Source organism: Entelurus aequoreus, linkage group LG28 (assembly GCF_033978785.1).
Source record: "Entelurus aequoreus isolate RoL-2023_Sb linkage group LG28, RoL_Eaeq_v1.1, whole genome shotgun sequence".
Classification (NCBI taxonomy): Eukaryota; Metazoa; Chordata; class Actinopteri; order Syngnathiformes; family Syngnathidae; genus Entelurus; species Entelurus aequoreus.
The window spans coordinates 29,017,546-29,035,045 of NC_084758.1; the positions used below are offsets into that span (position 1 = coordinate 29,017,546).

General features: G+C 38.8%; 1 protein-coding gene across 3 annotated transcripts in view; it reads right to left on the reverse strand.

The window, feature by feature from the left end:
* The window catches only part of LOC133645137 (major histocompatibility complex class I-related gene protein-like), a 200,020-nt gene that overhangs the window by 17,154 nt on the left and 165,366 nt on the right, over nt 1-17,500 (reverse strand). For all 3 annotated transcript variants that reach the window (XM_062039973.1, XM_062039972.1, XM_062039971.1), the window contains one exon: nt 2,671-2,733. In XM_062039973.1, the coding sequence (XP_061895957.1) occupies nt 2,671-2,725 (55 nt within the window). In that variant the 5' untranslated portion in view covers nt 2,726-2,733. The remainder of the gene's footprint in view (nt 1-2,670; nt 2,734-17,500) is intronic.

The window sequence follows — 17,500 nt, forward strand, 5'->3', positions numbered from 1 at the left end:
CAATAATATTTTTTTTGGGTGGTCTCTGTTACAGTATCGAAATACATTTTGGTGCCAGTACCAAAATACTGGTATCGGGACAACCCTAGTCGGCACATTTAACCAGATCTGCACTAGATCTTAGTAGTGATGACAACTTCATGGGGAGAGAAGGTTAACCACCATGGAAAAGGCAAGCTCCTCCTACTACTCTGACACACATCCAGCAGGTATTTCCAGTCGGAATTAATTCCCACCGCGTCAGCACGGACCTTTTACCTCCACATCCTGGAGGGGGCCTCCAGTACGCCTCGTTAGCTGAACTTTGTGCAAACCCCGCAACGCTGTCAAGCACTTCTGCGCCGCCTCCGAGTCGCCCACAAATCACCTCCAGCGCCTCCTGCCACTCGCACGCTTGAATTCAGCCCCTGACAAATTCTCAACACATCCACCGTGGCCCCAACCGGAGCAGGAGAGTTGACGACGCACTTCCTGTGGGGAAGCGACAGAGGGCACTGCTGCGTTTTCCCAAGGTGGATCCCCCCCCCCCCCCGCCCCCCTCAAAAGGTGTGGACGTGCCACAGAGGCGCACAGCGGCTGGATGTGGTGCTCTGCTTGTGTCACAAACAAAAATAAATACATTGTATTTCTTGCACCAAGTATACTTTTTGGTATTTATTTACCAGAGTAACAAATGCGAAGAAAAAGATAAATATGCATAAAAACCTTTGTGTTAAAAAAATAATTATAAAATGGAAATAGAAGTAGAAAAAAAGAGATAGTACACTATACTGCCAAAAGTATTTGGCCACCTGCCTTGACTCACATATGAACTTGAAGTGCCATTCCATTCCTAACCCATAGGGTTCAATATGATGTCGGTCCACCTTTTGCAGCTATTACAGCTTCAACTCTTCTGGGAAGGCTGTCCACAAGGTTGCAGAGTGTGTTTAGAGGAATTTTTTTACCATTCTTCCAAAAGCGCATTGGTGAGGTCACACACTGATGTTGGTCAAAAAGGCCTGTCTCTCAGTCTCCGTTCTAGTTCATCCCAAAGGTGTTCTATTGGGTTCAGGTCAGGACTCTGTGCAGGCCAGTCAAGTTCATCCACACCAGACTCTGGTATCCATGTCTTTATGGACCTTGCTTTGTGCACTGGTGCACAGTCATGTTGGAAGGAGAAGGGGCCCGCTCCAAACTGTCCTCTCTCTGTCAGTTTACGTGGCCTACCACTTGGTGGCTGAGTTGCTGTTGTTCCCAAACTCTTCCATTTCCTTATAATAAAGCCCACAGTTGACTTTGGAATATTTAGGAGCGAGGACAATCCACGACTGGATTTGTTGCACAGGTGGCATCCTATGACAGTTCCACGCTGGAAATAACTGAGAGTGGCCCATTCTTTCACAAATGTTTGTAGAAACAGTCTCCATGCCTAAGTGCTTGATTTTATACACCTGTGGCCGGGCCAAGTGATTAGGACACCTGATCTCATCATTTGGATGGGTGGCCAAATACTTTTGGCAATATAGTGTATATAGTATACATTTCAGACTATAAGCCATTACCTTTTTTCCAACACTTTGAACCATGCGGCTTATAAAACGGTGCAGCTAATTTATGATTTTTTCTTCACTGACGGCCATAACGCAAATGTTTTTTTAATAAAACACATGCAAACACTGTGACCATCTGTCACTTCATTTCTGTTTGTGCTTCCTTGTTTTGTGTTTATTTCCCATCAGTGCTCTTATTTCGGTTCTATTTCCTGCTCTATATTTTCAATGGAACATTTAAAATGTTGGTGTTGTTTACTTGAGTCACATTGCCATCATAGTGCAGCCTACACTTATCTCTTATGTTTGACTGCCATCTACTGGTCACACTGATCATTACACCATGTACCGAATAAAATAGCTTCGAGGTGGGTAAGCTCAACCAAACACATTCCTTACATTAGGAGCACCGGGTTATAAGGCGCTCTGTCGAGTTTTGAGGGAAAAAAAAATATTTTAAGTGCGCCTTATAGTCCGGAAAATACGGTAATATTATTGTTATTTTTATTATCTATCCATTTTCTGTTATACTTATCCACATTACAGGCCTGAGGGGCTCATGCATAAGAGTGCGTACGCACAGAAACCTGGCGTACACCCTTTGTCACGGCAAAGTTAAGAGGTACCAAGAGTGAACTGAATGTGGAATAACAAGATAAATACACATAAAAACCTTTGTGTTAAAATTTTTTAAAAATAATAACATGGAAATAATATTATGTAGTGTAAATTTCAGACTATAAGCCACTACTTTTTCCCTACACTTTGAGCCATGCGGCTTATAAAACTGTGTGGCTAATTTATTAATTTTTCTTCGTTGACGCCCATAACGCAAATATTTTTTATAAAACACTGAAGATATGTCACTTCATTTCTGTTTGTGCTTCCCTGTTTTGTGTTTATTTCCCATCAGTGCTCTTATTTCGGTTCTATTCCTGCTTGTCCCCGCTGAGCGCCGTTTTCCCCTCACCTGCTGTCGATTAGGCAGCCTCGCCACACCTGGTGGTAATAATCAGCAGGCTTCCATTTATGCCTGCCTCACGTGCTCCTCGGTGCTCGAGGATTGACTTCATGTTTTGAGAACGGTTGTATGCACGACTGCTTCCTTATCTGTTTAAATACATTGAAATCCTCTTACCTGCTGTTGGTTCTCCTGGTTCCTGCATCTTGGGGGTCACCACGACGGCAGCCATGCGAGTACCTGACAAACACAATGAAATATGTTTTTGTTTGTGCTACGGCGCCGTCTTTTGTACAAGTTTGCTCACGGCCGTTGCTGCTGGGTTGCAACTTTACAACGTTTCTTGCCGTTTAAAGCTTCAAACCAGAAGTATAAGTGCCGTGCCGTCTTGTAATTGTCTAGAGCTCTTCTACTCGTATGGATTCTTCATTCATTACTCCAAGCAACGTTTGCAAGTTTTACAATATAACTAAATCTATTCTTACTTACTAAACCTTCCCATGTAGGGTGTCTGTCGAAGTGTTTTCATGCATATTTGTACTAGTTATCGTGAAGTAATGAAGTTAGCGTCATTAGCATTAGCTTATATGCTAACATTCTATTTGTATTGTTTCAGTTCCACGAATTCCTCAGTAAATTCCACAGTAAATTCCACGAGACATGTCCGTGTAGTTATTGTGATTGGAGAGCTAGTTTCCGCAGCTAGTGGGTCCATGACAAACACTTCTGTTTTGTTTGATCAGCCGTTTTACTGCCGTGTTACAGACATGGTTTGGAAACAATACAATTATGTAAATAAACATTTACATAAACATTCCCCTGTAAATAACTAATTTCACAACGTATGTATCTGCAGCTTATAGTCTGGTGCGGCTAATATATGGAAAACAACTCTAAAATGTAGTGGGTGTGGCTTATATATATCGTTGCGCTCTATAGTCTGGAAATGTTAACAAAAAGGTTAAAAAAAACAATTCTTTTAATTCTTTAAAAAAAATATATATCTAATTATTTTTATTTTTTTATTTAAAAAAAAAAATAAAAAAATTAATTAAATTCATAGTATGTTGCAGTTCAGTTTCCTATCTTCAACATTCAAATGTTTCCTACAATCACAGTATTTCTGCATTCAATCCATTTCACAGTAGTTTTGTCCCGATACCAATATTTTGGTTCCGGTACCGGTACCAAAATGTATTTCGATAATTTTTGGTACTTTTCTAAATAAAGGGGACCACAAAAAATTGCCTCATTGGCTTTATTTCAACCAAAAATCTTAGGGTACATTAAACATTGTTTCTTATTGCAAGTTTGTCCTTAAATAAAATAGTGAACATACAAGACAACTTGTTTTTTATTAGTAAGTAAACAAAGACTCCTAATTTAGCTGCTGACATATGCAGTAACATATTGTGTCATTTATCATTCTATTATTTTGTCAATATTATGAGGGACAAGTGGTAGAAAATGAATTATTAATCTACTTGTTCATTTACTGTTAATATCTGGTTATTTTCTCTTTTAAAATGTTCTATCTACACTTCTGTTAAAATGTAATGATCACTTATTCTTCTGTTGTTTGATACTTTACATTAGTTTTGGATGATACCATGAATTTGGGTATCAATCCGATACCAAGTAGTTACAGGATCGGGGACGTATTTCCTGAGTTTATAAACATATTATAATTAAAACTAAAACAAAAAAAGATTTTGTGATGCTAAAAAATATTGATGTAATCCTAGTAGTATCGACTAGATACGCTCTTGTACTTGGTATCATTACAGTGGATGTCAGGTGTAGATCCACCCATGGCATGCATTTTTTTTTTTCCAGACCTGTACTTTTTAGAGGCGGTATAGTACCGAATATGATTCATTAGTATCGCGGTACTATACCAATACCGGTATACCGTACAACCCTAATTCACAGTTAAACTGTTTCCACCTTTCTTTATACATTCCACTCGCATTTAAACGAGCATTCTTCAATATTAAAACCATTCCTACTGGACATTCAAACATTTTATTACAATACTCGGAAATGTATATTCCAGTTATTGATATTATTGTTATTTTTATTATCCATCCATTTTCTATTATACTTATCCACATTAGGGCCTGGGGGGGCTCATGTATTAAGAGTGCGTACGCACAGAAAACCTGACGTACACCCTTTTTCACGGCAAAGTTAAGAGGTACCAAGAGTGAACTGAATGTGGAAATGTGCTAACTCCTACTTTATGGCTGTCGTACACACATTTCTGTATGCTGTGGATACTTTTGTGACACACAGAGGTGATATTAAAATGTGCAAATAAGAACATGTCAAACAATTACTCCTTAGAGTGCACAGCCGAGACGTGTGAACAATTAACACACCGCCAAGTGTGCATTTACACAAATGGGTATTAAAAAAACCCAACTGATGTTAACCAGGTATATTAGATTGTGGTACAAGGCAGCTGAACAGGCCAACGTTAAAGCGTAATTTCGAGCAATAGCCGGTTTTCCTATTGTAATCGGAGCTATCGACTACACGTACATTGCTATGAAAGCGCCATTGTACGATGAATATGTACAGTATATGTCAAAAGGAAACATTTTCATTACATTTACCTCCGCTCCGGACAGGCTAACCCCTCCAACCTCCGAGGACAAAGCTAGGAACAATGGGAGACCGGGCTTTCTGCTCCGCCGCTCCCAGTCCGTGGAACGCTCTCCCTGACCACCTGAGGGCACCACAGACTGTGGATGCTTTTAAAAAAGCACCCTTCTTTTTAAAAAGGCCTTTTTTTTTTTTTAGATATATGCATACTACTGTAGTTCTAGCTATTAGGCTGTTCTAATTTTTATTTTTATTCATTTGTATGATATTTTTATTTATTTATTTATTTTTAATACACTGTAGCACTTTGAGGTTGTTTGCTCAATGTAAAGTGTTTTTTTTTTTTTACAAATATAATCTATTATTATTATCATTCACTCAACGCACTGATGCTATGTGATGTGCAGATGTAATGAAGCTCCTGGCTCAACGCATGAGTCTCACATTCTAAGTACCAGCATGGTTAGGAAGAGACTACAAGCTTGCACTGTGGCTTCTTATTGAGTAATTGTCCTAATATTAAATCCCTGTGATGCACATTAAGCCCATGTGCACCCCGTCTTTACAGCATCAGTACGAGTCAGTGGTCCAACTCACTGACTTGCTGGTTAAACGCCATCTTAAGACCTTTCAAACAAGCCCCTGATTGTCTCTGTGTGCAAAGTAGACTCATGTTAAAAACCTGTGCGTAAAGTGCGAGACACCGTTCTGATATTCGGGTCAAGGCTAGTGTTATATTTTGGTACCGGTACCAAAATTATTTCGATACTTCTCTAAATAAAGGGGACCACAAAATAATTGCTTCATTGGCTTTATTTTAACAAAAACATCTTAGTGTACATTAGTGTTGTTACGACACCGGTACTAAAATTATTTCGATACTTTTTGGTACTTTTCTAAATAAAGGGGACCACAAAAAAATGCCATTTTTGGCTTTATTTTAACAACAAATATTAGGGTACATTAAACATATGTTTATTATTGCAGTTAAGTCCTTAAATAAAATAGTGAACATACTAAATAACTTGTCTTTTAGTAAGTAAACAAACAAAGACTCCTAATTTAGCTGCTGACATATGCAGTAACATATTGTGTCATTTATCTACCTATTATTAAGGACAAGTGGTAGAAAATGAATTATTAATCTACTTGTTCATTTACTGTTAATATCTGCTTATTTTCTCTTTTAACATGTTATATCTACACTTCTGTTAAAATGTAATAATCACTTATTCTTCTGTTGTTTGGATGCTTTACATTAGTTTTGGGTGATACCACACATTTGGGTATCAATCTGATACCAAGTAGTTACAGGATCATACATTGGTCATATTCAAAGTCCTCATGTGTCCAGGGACATATTTCCTGACTTTATAAACATAATATACATTTAAAAAAAACGAAAGACGATGTGATGCCCAAAAATATCGACGTAATCATAGTAGTATCGACTAGATACGCTCCTGCAGACTGCGGCTAGACTTTAGCCGCTAACTGGCTAGCCATGTTTTAAAGCACCTCTTCCTGAGGATGTTTCAGTGTTATAACTTCACCTTTATTGTTAGTTTTTAAGCCAAAATGCGTTCGTTTTCCTGTTCTCTTGTCGGACCGGTACTTTTCAGAGGCGGTATAGTACCGAATATTTTTGACCACTCCTCTTGACAAAAGTGGTGCAGTTCAGCTAAATGTGTTGGTTCTCTGACATGGACTTGTTTCTTCATTATTGTCCACACATTTAAAACCTTCATTCTAGCCTGATTTAGCCATTCCTTTACCACTTTTGACATGCGTTTGGGGTCATTGTCCTGTTGGAACACCCAACTGCGCCCAAGACCCAACCTCCAGGCTGATGATTTTAGGTTGTCCTGAAGAATTTGGAGATAATCCTCCTTTTTCATTGTCCCATTTACTCTCTGTAAAGCACCAGTTCCATTGGCAGCAAGACAGGCCTAAAAGCATAATACCACCACCACCATGCTTCACGGTAGGGATGGTGTTCCTGGGATTAAAGGCCTCATCTTTTCTCCTCCGAACATACTGCTGGGTATTGTGGCTAAATAGATAATTTTTTGTTTCATCTGACCACAGAACTTTCCTCCAGAATGTCTTATCCCTGTCCATGTGATGTCCTATGGTCCGTAAAATACGGTAAATATATTTTTGAACAGATTAAGAATCGTTACAAATAAGAATGACGATTAATTCGATAATTTATTTCATTTTTCATAATTGACTACACTAAAATAGAAGAAAAGACAAACCTTGTGTGTTTTTTGGAGGACTTCGATTTTAACGGACTGCCCATCTTTCTGTGCAGCAAACATCCACAAAGCCTCATCAACATGATTTCGGCTAAAGTGCTGATTGCTTCGTGACGATTAGAAATGGATTGTTTTTTTGTTTTTTTTACTGCGATGAGAACCGATGCGTTGATTGGAAACACAAAAAGGACCAACCAGTGTGCCCATTAGGCTACAAAATCACCTCTTGGTTACAATTGGACACAAGATGGACTTTGTCAGGAGCAAAGCTCTTTCCTCCAGTCGGTCTCAACTGTAAAGATTTAACGTCAAGATGGCCATCACTTCAATATCAACAGGCCTGCCATAGTGTGTCTGGCTGGTAAACAGTTTCCTTTTTCAGAGAGGTAATTACCAGATAATCAAGGATTTCTCCTGAATTACCGTACGTACCCGCTATTCACGGAGGTTACGATCCAACACCCTCCCGTGGATAGCAAATAAATGCAGCTAATTAGGACGCCCTAGTCGGTGTGTTTATTTTGGATGCTTCAATACAGCCTGGATTATGCAGCTGTGTCTCACTCATCCCCCTACAAACCCTCCTGCTATCTTGACAGTGACTTGTTTCCGATTTTGGGGTCAACATTTGAAAAAGTGACTAGGGGTGGGTACTGAATGCAATACTTTTATAGCACAAGTGTCAAATTCCTGCCACATTTTTTTTATAAAGCCCGCAAAAGCCTGGACATAATGTGCATCAATAAAGTACAAAACCCAAAGCCAGTGAAGTTGGTTTGTGTAAATGGTAAATAAAAACAGAATACAATGATTTGCTAAATCTTTTTCAACTTATATTCAATTGAATAGACTGCAAAGACAAGATACTTAACGTTCTAACTGGAAAACGTTGTTTTTTGCAAATATTAGCTCATTTGGAATTTGATGCCTGCGACATGTTTCAAAAAAGCTGGCACAAGTGGCAAAAAAGACTGAGAAAGTTGAGGAATGGTCATCAAACACTTATTTGGAACATCCCGCAGGTGAACAGGCTAATTGGGAACAGGCGGGTATAAAAGAAGCCTCCATGAAATGCTCAGTCATTCACAAACCAGGACGGGGCGAGGGTCACCACTTTGTCAACAACTGCGTGAGCAAATTGTCCAACAGTCTAAGAAGAACATTTCTCAACCAGCTATTGCAAGGAATTTAGGGATATCACCATCTACGGTCCGTAATATCATCAAAAGGTTCAGAGAATCTGGAGAAATCACTGCACGTAAGCGGCAAGGCTGAAAACCAACTTTGAATGCCCGTGACCTTCGATCCCTCAGGCGGCACTGCATCAAAAAGCGACATCAGTGTGTAAAGGATATCACCACATGGGCTCAGGAACACTTCAGAAAACCACTGTCAGTAACTACAGTTGGTCGCTACATCTGTATGTGCAAGTTAAAACTCTACTATGCAAAGCCAAAGCCATTTATCAACAACACCCAGGAACGCCGCCGGCGTCGCTGGGCCCGAGCTCATCAAAGATGGACTGATGCAAAGTGTAAAAGTGTTCTGTGGTCTGACGAGTCCGCATTTCAAATTGTTTTTAGAAACTGTGGATGTCGCGTCCTCCGGAACAAAGAGAAAAAGGACCATCCGGATTGTTATAGGCGCAAAGTTGAAAAGCCAGCATCTGTGATGGTATGGGGGTGTATTAGTGCCCAAGACATGGGTAACTTACACATCTGTGAAGGTGCCATTAATGCTGAAAGGTACATACAGGTTTTGGAGCAACATATGTTGCCATTCAACCAACGTTATCATAGACGCCCCTGCTTATTTCAGCAAGACGATGCCAAGCCATGTGTTACATCAATGTGGCTTCATAGTAAAAGAGTGCGGGTACTAGACTGGCCTGCCTGTAGTCCAGACCTGTCCCCCATTGAAAATGTGTGGTGCATTATGAAGCCTAAAATAGCACAAGGGAGACCCCCGGACTGTTGAACAACTTAAGCTGTACATCAAGCAAGAATGGGAAAGAATTCCACCTGAAAAGCTTAAAAAATTGGTCTCCTCGGGTATTACGCAGATTGGCGGTAACGTCACTCCCAATACAACGACCCGCCATCAAAATCAGGAAGATTGGAGGACGTGGAAGGAAATTGTGACTATTATAATTTTCCACCACAAAGCCTGATATTGGTGTCGATATCGATGTCTATTCATGGTCAGTTTGTGAACTTAAAGCCTCATCAGTTTGGAAGGAGATCAGATCGTTTCAAGTCAAGTATTGACAGTTTGTTGTTTCTTTTTCGCCAGGCTCCACCCAACCACAAATGAGTACAGAGTACGATATACCGGTACTAGTAAAGTACCGTGGTACTAATGGATCAAAAACGGTACTATATTCCCTTTTTAGAAATGTTTTTAGCATAACGGTAACATTTTTGTCTTATTGTCGTTTAAAATTTTTTTTAATTAAATAGTTGTCTAACTTATGTTTCAGAAATGAAAATAGGAAAACATGGCCCACTTTTTTTTTTAAATTTGCATTTAAGAATTGGAAATAGAATGAACATCAGTTTTTGCGCATCAAAATAAAAATGGTAAAGAGTATTTAAGCAAGTCATCAAGTTTTGTTATGTTTGTCTATGTTGATCATATATATATATATATATCTCTCTCTATATATATATACAGTACACGTCAAAAGTTTGGACACACCTTCTCATTTAATGTGTTTTCCTTTTTTTCATGACTATTTACATTGTAGATTGTCACATCAAAACTATGAATGAACACATGTGGAGTTATGTACTTAACAAAAAAAGGTGAAATAACTGAAAACATGTTTTTATATTCTAGTTTCATCAAAATAGCCACCCTTTGCTCTGATTACTTTTTCCCAAGGGGAAAAAGAGGTAGTCACCTGAAATGGTTTTCACTTCACAGGTGTGCTTGAAGCTCATGAAGAGAATGCCATGAGTGCGCAAAGCAGTAATCAGAGGCAAAAAGGGTGGCTATTTCAAAGAATTTAGTACCGTATTTTTCGGAGTATAAGTCGCACCTGCCGAAAATGCATAATACAGAAGGGAAAAAACATATATAAGTCGCACTGGAGTATAAGTCGCATTTTTTGGGGAAATTTATTTGATAAAAGCCAACACCAAAAATAGACATTTGAAAGGCAATTTAAAATAAATAAAGAATAGTGAACAACAGGCTGAATAAGTGTACGTTATATGAGGCATAAATAACCAACTGAGAACGTGCCTGGTATGTTAATGTAACATATTATGGTAAGAGTCATTCAAATAACTATAACATATAGAACATGCTATACGTTTACCAAACAATCTGTCTCTCCTAATCGCTAAATCCCATGAAATCTTATACGTCTAGTCTCTTACGTGAATGAGCTAAATAATTTTATTTGATATTTTACGCTAATGTGTTAATAATTTCACACATAAGTCGCTCCTGAATATAAGTCGCAACCCCGGCCAAACTATGAAAAAAACTGCGACTTATAGTCCGAAAAATACGGTATATAATTTTTAAAAAATCCCGGTTATTTCACCTTTTTTTTGTTAAGTACATAACTCCACATGTGTTCATTCATAGTTTTGATGCCTTCAGTGACAATCTACAATGTAAATAGTCATGAAAATAAAGAAAACACATTGAATGAGGGGAAGGTGTGTCCAAACTTTTGGCCTGTACTGTGTATATATATATGATAATAAATTCCATTTATTATCAAAAACAAAATGTAATTATACTAGGTTTTTTCCCCCACTGGTGCATATACAATTATAATAAAGTTTCTTTAAAAAAATTCCAATAAATATTCAGTTTAAAAAAAGAGTATTTAAGCAAACCCGCATTTTAAATATAAACGTAATCCTTAATATAAGATGTTTTTATTTTTTAGGTCAGGCCCAATTTTGGATTTGTTGTGCATATTGCAGAAAAGCTGCTTCGAAACGTCATCCCATGTTGAAGTTGCAACATGTTTGAAATGACATGTTTAAATAGTTTGACTAAGTTTCTCTTTCCCTTTTGACAATAGCGGAATTTTAAGTTTGATTCAACGAATCCCAGCAAAGACGGCAGCTTCCGAAGCTCGCTGGAATCGCGGCAAGTCGTCAAGTGAATCCGCGCGCTGCGGTGCCAAATCTCCACAGATGGCCTCGTCACGAAGGTCCGCGAGCTGAGCAAAAATAAAAGTTTTAACGCTAAACAGACAAGAAGAGGAGTTAACGGCAAAGCAGATGCATTGTGGGTGCTTGAGCGGGCACTCTGCCAACACTGGAACTTGTTTATCTCTTATTTGTGGCAACACATCATCATCATCATCAGTGGCCACATGCTGAGGAACATTGAGGTTGAAGGTTAATCATGCAGTTTTAATTTTAATGTGCTTTCATTATAAGGTAACTATGTTTTATATCAGTTTATTACTGTATTATTGTGTTTTTTTTGGTTTGTATTCAAAATTGACAAAACTAAAATAAGATAAACTTGACAAAAAAAAGGTCAGATTAAAAAAAAAATTACATAAAATAAAAAGGTCAGATTTAAAAAAAAAAAAAAAAGGTTGGATTTTTACATTTTCCGTCAAATGTTTTGACAACATATCTTGTCACTATTGGTATGTACAGTGAACCTTCATTTATTGCTGTTGATTGCTTCTGAGCCTGACCGTGTTCAATGGTAAATTCATTTCCGCAAAGTAGGAATTATTCAATAATTATTTTAGTATTTTTAATAGCTACAGCATAACAATGTTTCTAGTCTTCTTAAGTTGTTTAACATTACCTGTATGTATGCAATACAAACTAAAAAAAAAACCAGTCACCTAAATAGTTGTGGAAGCAGATTTGGTCACATTTTCAGTAGACCCATAATACATTCATAAAAGAACCAAACTTCATGAATGTTTTTTGTGACCAACAAGTATGTGCTCCAATCACTCTATCACAAAAAAATAAGAGTGGTAGAAATTATTGGAAACAGACAGCCATGACATTATGTTCTTTACAAGTGTATGTCAACTTTTGATCGCGACTGTACATTATATATATATATATATATATATATATATATATATATATATATATATATATATATATATATATATATATATATATATATATATATATATATATATATATATAATGTACAGTCACGATCAAAAGTTTGGGGTCACATTGAAATGTCCTTATTTTTGAAGGAAAAGCACTGTACTTTTCAATGAAGATAACTTTAAACTAGTCTTAACTTTAAAGAAATACACTCTATACATTGCTAATGTGGTAAATGACTATTCTAGCTGCAAATGTCTGGTTTTTGGTGCAATATCTACATAGGTGTATAGAGGCCCATTTCCAGCAACTATCACTCCAGTGTTCTAATGGTACAATGTGTTTGCTCATTGGCTCAGAAGGCTAATTGATGATTAGAAAACCCTTGTGCAATCATGTTCACACATCTGAAAACAGTTTAGCTCGTTACAGAAGCTACAAAACTGACCTTCCTTTGAGCAGATTGAGTTTCTGGAACATCACATTTGTGGGGTCAATTAAACGCTCAAAATGGCCAGAAAAAGAGAACTTTCATCTGAAACTCGACAGTCTATTCTTGTTCTTAGAAATGAAGGCTATTCCACAAAATTGTTTGGGTGACCCCAAACTTTTGAACGGTAGTGTATATATATATATATATATATATATATATATATATATATATATATATATTGTGGATAATGCATATGTTTAAGAGCTATTTCTTTATTCATAATCAGGTTTGAATCAGCTCATTTTTTCCCTTTCTTTTACTCTGTATACTAGTTTCTCTTTGTCTTCAGATTGCCTGGTTAGATAGGGTCGTAAACCATCAGGAATGTGAACACAACCCCCAAGTCTCTCTTCTTATCAGTGTTGGGAGGAGGGGGGAGGGGAAATGGGGGCTTTCTTTGGGTGAAAAGAGTTGCTTTTGGCTGTGGAAGGCCAGATCAACTTGGGCTGCGCATTTGTATGTGTTGTTCGAGGCTGGTCTCATTATTGCCAAAGCTTTGACAATAAAATTACAAAATACCTATTCTGTGCTTGGTGGTACCCTTTGAGTTCAGTTGATATGTCATTAAGGAACTTGGGACTGACCAGCGTTTTACATCCCACTTGGAGGAACATCTGGTCAAACGCAACAATTTGGGGGCTCGTCCGGGATGACACGCTGACAATTGGACCTTCTCTTGCAATCTTCTGGACAGACTCACATGGCCAAAACATAATTCAAGGTAAGCAGAACCTTTCTTTTTAGATAAAATCTGCATTAGGAGTCTGCCCAGAAGTCTGTAAGTTAAACACTGCTTTGTACCCCAGACACAGAATGGTGATTTTGATAGATTGATTGCATTTTTGCAGAGCCTGCCATTGCATTAAAATTGTAAATAAGTGGTCAACTCACGTCATTGTGTCTCGATTACCGTGACGGGCAGTTTCATTGACGAGTGAACTAATAGTTGGGTGTGGCTCACCCTGGGTAGTTGGTCGCCGCCTAAAAGAGTAACGGGTTGGATGCCCATCATATGGTACAGTAAATACTCCCCGGTTGTGAGATCCCTGTTGACATTTTTATGTGCACACAAATTAAGGATGGGTCGGAGGCCATTTGTAAAATACAATAAATACTCCCTGGTTGCGAGTTCCCTACGGCATTAACGTGTGCGTTAAAATTAAGAAACGTACGGGAGGAGGCCCTTCTGTACCATATGATAAATTCCACGGCTGGAGGCCATTTGTAATAAATACAATAAAGATTCCCCGGTTGTGAGGTCCCGGCGACACTTTAGTGTGCGCTAAAATTAAGGAAAAATAGACACAATGGCCAAGGAGTGTGACAGAAAAGAATGTGATGACGGCTGGGGAAAATGTGATGAATCATTACTGTTTAATAATCCATTGAATGCACTGTTGTCGACAATGGAATTAGCAGGTAAAGTTTAAAAAGAAAAAAAAAAAGAAAAAAGAAAAAAAAGAAAAGAGAACGTTCCTTGAAAGGGTTAAGAGGGAGTTTACAATACTCGAAAAGTTGTGAACTCAAACGTCTGGTAAAATAAAAAATAAAATAAAAAAGTAACTGGAAGTTTTATGGTAAAGTGAAACGCAGAGAGAGTGCTTACGTGTGCGTGGGTGTGTGTGCGTAGGGCTGTAGGCACTTGCTTGTGTGTGCGTGAGTGCTTACACGTGCATGTGTGTGTGTGTGCGCTGGTGAAAATGGTCAAGAGAAAAAAAGAGCAGGGTTGGTGCTCGAGAATTTAAGAGTTTAGCGTATGATAAAAGTAAACGGGGATTACGTGGAAAAACGAAATGCAGCAAAAGAACCGATGATTAATGAGACAAATAGGACAGACTAGACTGATTGGTGTTTTGCCTGCCGCGCATGCGCAAGACAATTCAAACGACCCACCCAGACTTTGACTAGGCCACCGCCCCCTACTCCAGTGAGAAGGAGAGAGAGAGAAAAAGAGAGCAGGTGAAGGAAGATTGAGGGTGAAGAGGATGGTTTGAGAAAATATGGGAAAAGGATGTTTATAACCTTACGTTATGTGAATGGTTTCTAGGAGAACAGAAAATAGAAACATTGTGTGAAGTGTAAGGAAGAGATGGATACAGGATGTTGTTTGTAAAGGAAAACGAAAGTGAAGAAAAGATGAGAAAGTGACAAATGAAGGTATTCGTAAATGGTATGCTGTTGATTGTGGTTAGCTGCAAGTTTGTTTATTTGTTTGTTTGTTTAGTTGTTTGAGTGAAATGGGAAGAAATCAATAGGAGACGTTAGAAGCATTTTGTATCGTTGTGTTTCCACACAAGATGGCAAAAATACAGAACAACAAGTAGGATTAATGGCTGAATCTTCGACCTCACCGATAACACCATGCGTTACAAACATAGCTACTGCTATGCGCAGTCTCTTTCCTCAAGATGAGGATGATAAGGCTAATGACAGAGCAGCAAGGAAGCAACTCCTTAATTTACAGATCGCTGAAAATAAAAGGTTAAAAGAACCAAAAGGTCAAAGATCAGCTAGGATATATTCAGCAGTGGGTGACCTTGCTTTTGAGTTCCAACAGGTGGAGGAAAGAATCCTCAACAGACGTGCGACCAGACGGTTGGACTCGGGTGGTGGACAACACGATGCTTCAAAGCCAGTCCGGGGTGGAAACTGTTTCGGCTGTGACCAGCCTGGTCACTGGAGTCGTGAACATTTTCGAACGGGAAAGGTTCCGTAGTGCCAACAAACGAACACAAAAGCGTGGCAAAGGACGCCCACCGCAGGAGCCCCAGCAGGAGATACAGACTGGCCCCCTGCTGGACATGAGTGTCAACGACAATGTTATCAGTTCGTGATTGACACTGGCGCCACCCATTTGATTCTGAATGCAGAGGGACCAAAGAAACTGTGTGCTTCCTCTTTAAAGGTCGAAGGCTTCGCTGGGGTCACAAGGTTACCTGTCACCAAACCACTTCCGGTTCAGATTGCTGGACCTCCTTTACAGACTGTACCCTGACATTCAAATCGCACAGAAGGAACATTCCTGGTGTTACCTGACGGCTTAACCACCAAGCTGCGACACCACTACCAAGGCTCCTACCACAGCCTGAAACAACAGGAATGGCTGACATCCAACTGCTCTAACAGTGAAAACCCTGACTGGCTGAGATGCTTCCGTGTGTTCTGCCACCCGACTCGCCATATGTTATGATCACCAGTTAGACACTCATACCAGGAGACCTTTGACTCCTTTGTATATTTATATATGTTGGAACTCATGGTGTGGTTGCTCATGTTGACCTATCTTTGCAACAGCTAGCATGATATAAGATGGACACAATTGATGTCCCACATTGTTCCCTTGCTCTCTGTCTCGCCTACAAAACCAGAGAACTTAGGTGCAATGATAAGACACGGCGTAGCTGCCAAACATTACACCGACACCCAAATACCACATTTTCAATTGTTTAGGTTTAGCACATAGTTGTGTTAAACACATAACTATGGGCTGCACTTTAGACACCTGTAGGCTACGAGGAGCTAGCAGCTACACAACAGCTGAGCTGAAACGACACATTACACATTTAAGCATATCAAATAATTATAGTTGCTCATTACATACACATAGTTGTCAAGACAGAAGTCTGATAGAAAGTATTCAGTAACAAACGTGTCTGCATCATTCAACTTTCTACAACATGAGCTTGACTTAATGAATTATTGGGGCCACCAGGTGTGGTAAAATTTCAAAATACTATTGCTAAAGCATTCGCCACAAGGGTAGTATTTTTCTAGTATTGGTGACAATATAAATATAAGCATATTTGTTACTTTCACCATATTGAATAAGTTGCATAAAAGCTAGGGTTTAGTTGAGTTTGAGTTAATTGTGATATTGCTAAGGGGTCCCCTACCCTAACAACACCCCCAGTGGACCATAGAGGCTAAAGAGACAATCATTGACCTCAAACATGACCTGTCCTCCGCTACTTGACTATTAGCTGACCTTTTTCTTAGATGTTTCTGAAAGTGATAGTATGACTAACACAGTCCTTTTTTCAGAAACAGAAGGGGGTGAGTGAGGGTGGATACAGACTCCTTGGAACAAAATCGACAATCATCCGACTCTGACACATTCCATAGTTTTAACGTTTTTACCGTGGGTAAGAAGTTATAACTAATTTTAATTTGAAAATAACAATTTTACACATCGATAGTACTTTAGTAAATCAAATTTAGAATATGGAGGAGGTCAGGGTGAATCATGTATAGTCTTTGATTTCACTGATATGATCAATACGGTACAAGGGAAAAGGTACGTACTGACTTGTGTTGACAATCACAGTGGTTGGCCGGAAGCAACAACAGCCTCAAAAGAGGATGCAACATCAGTAATTAAATGACTTGTGAATGACCTAGTACCCCGACATGGTTTCCCCAAAAAGATTAGGTCAGACAACGGCAACCATTTAAAAAAACAAAAAAAACAACCTCACTTAGCCTTGGTCGAAAAGGCTTTCGGACTAGAACACAGGTTTGGGGTACCATCCTGAGTCCCAAGGTAAGGTTGAAAGGATGGACCAGAACATTAAAAACTAATTGGCTAA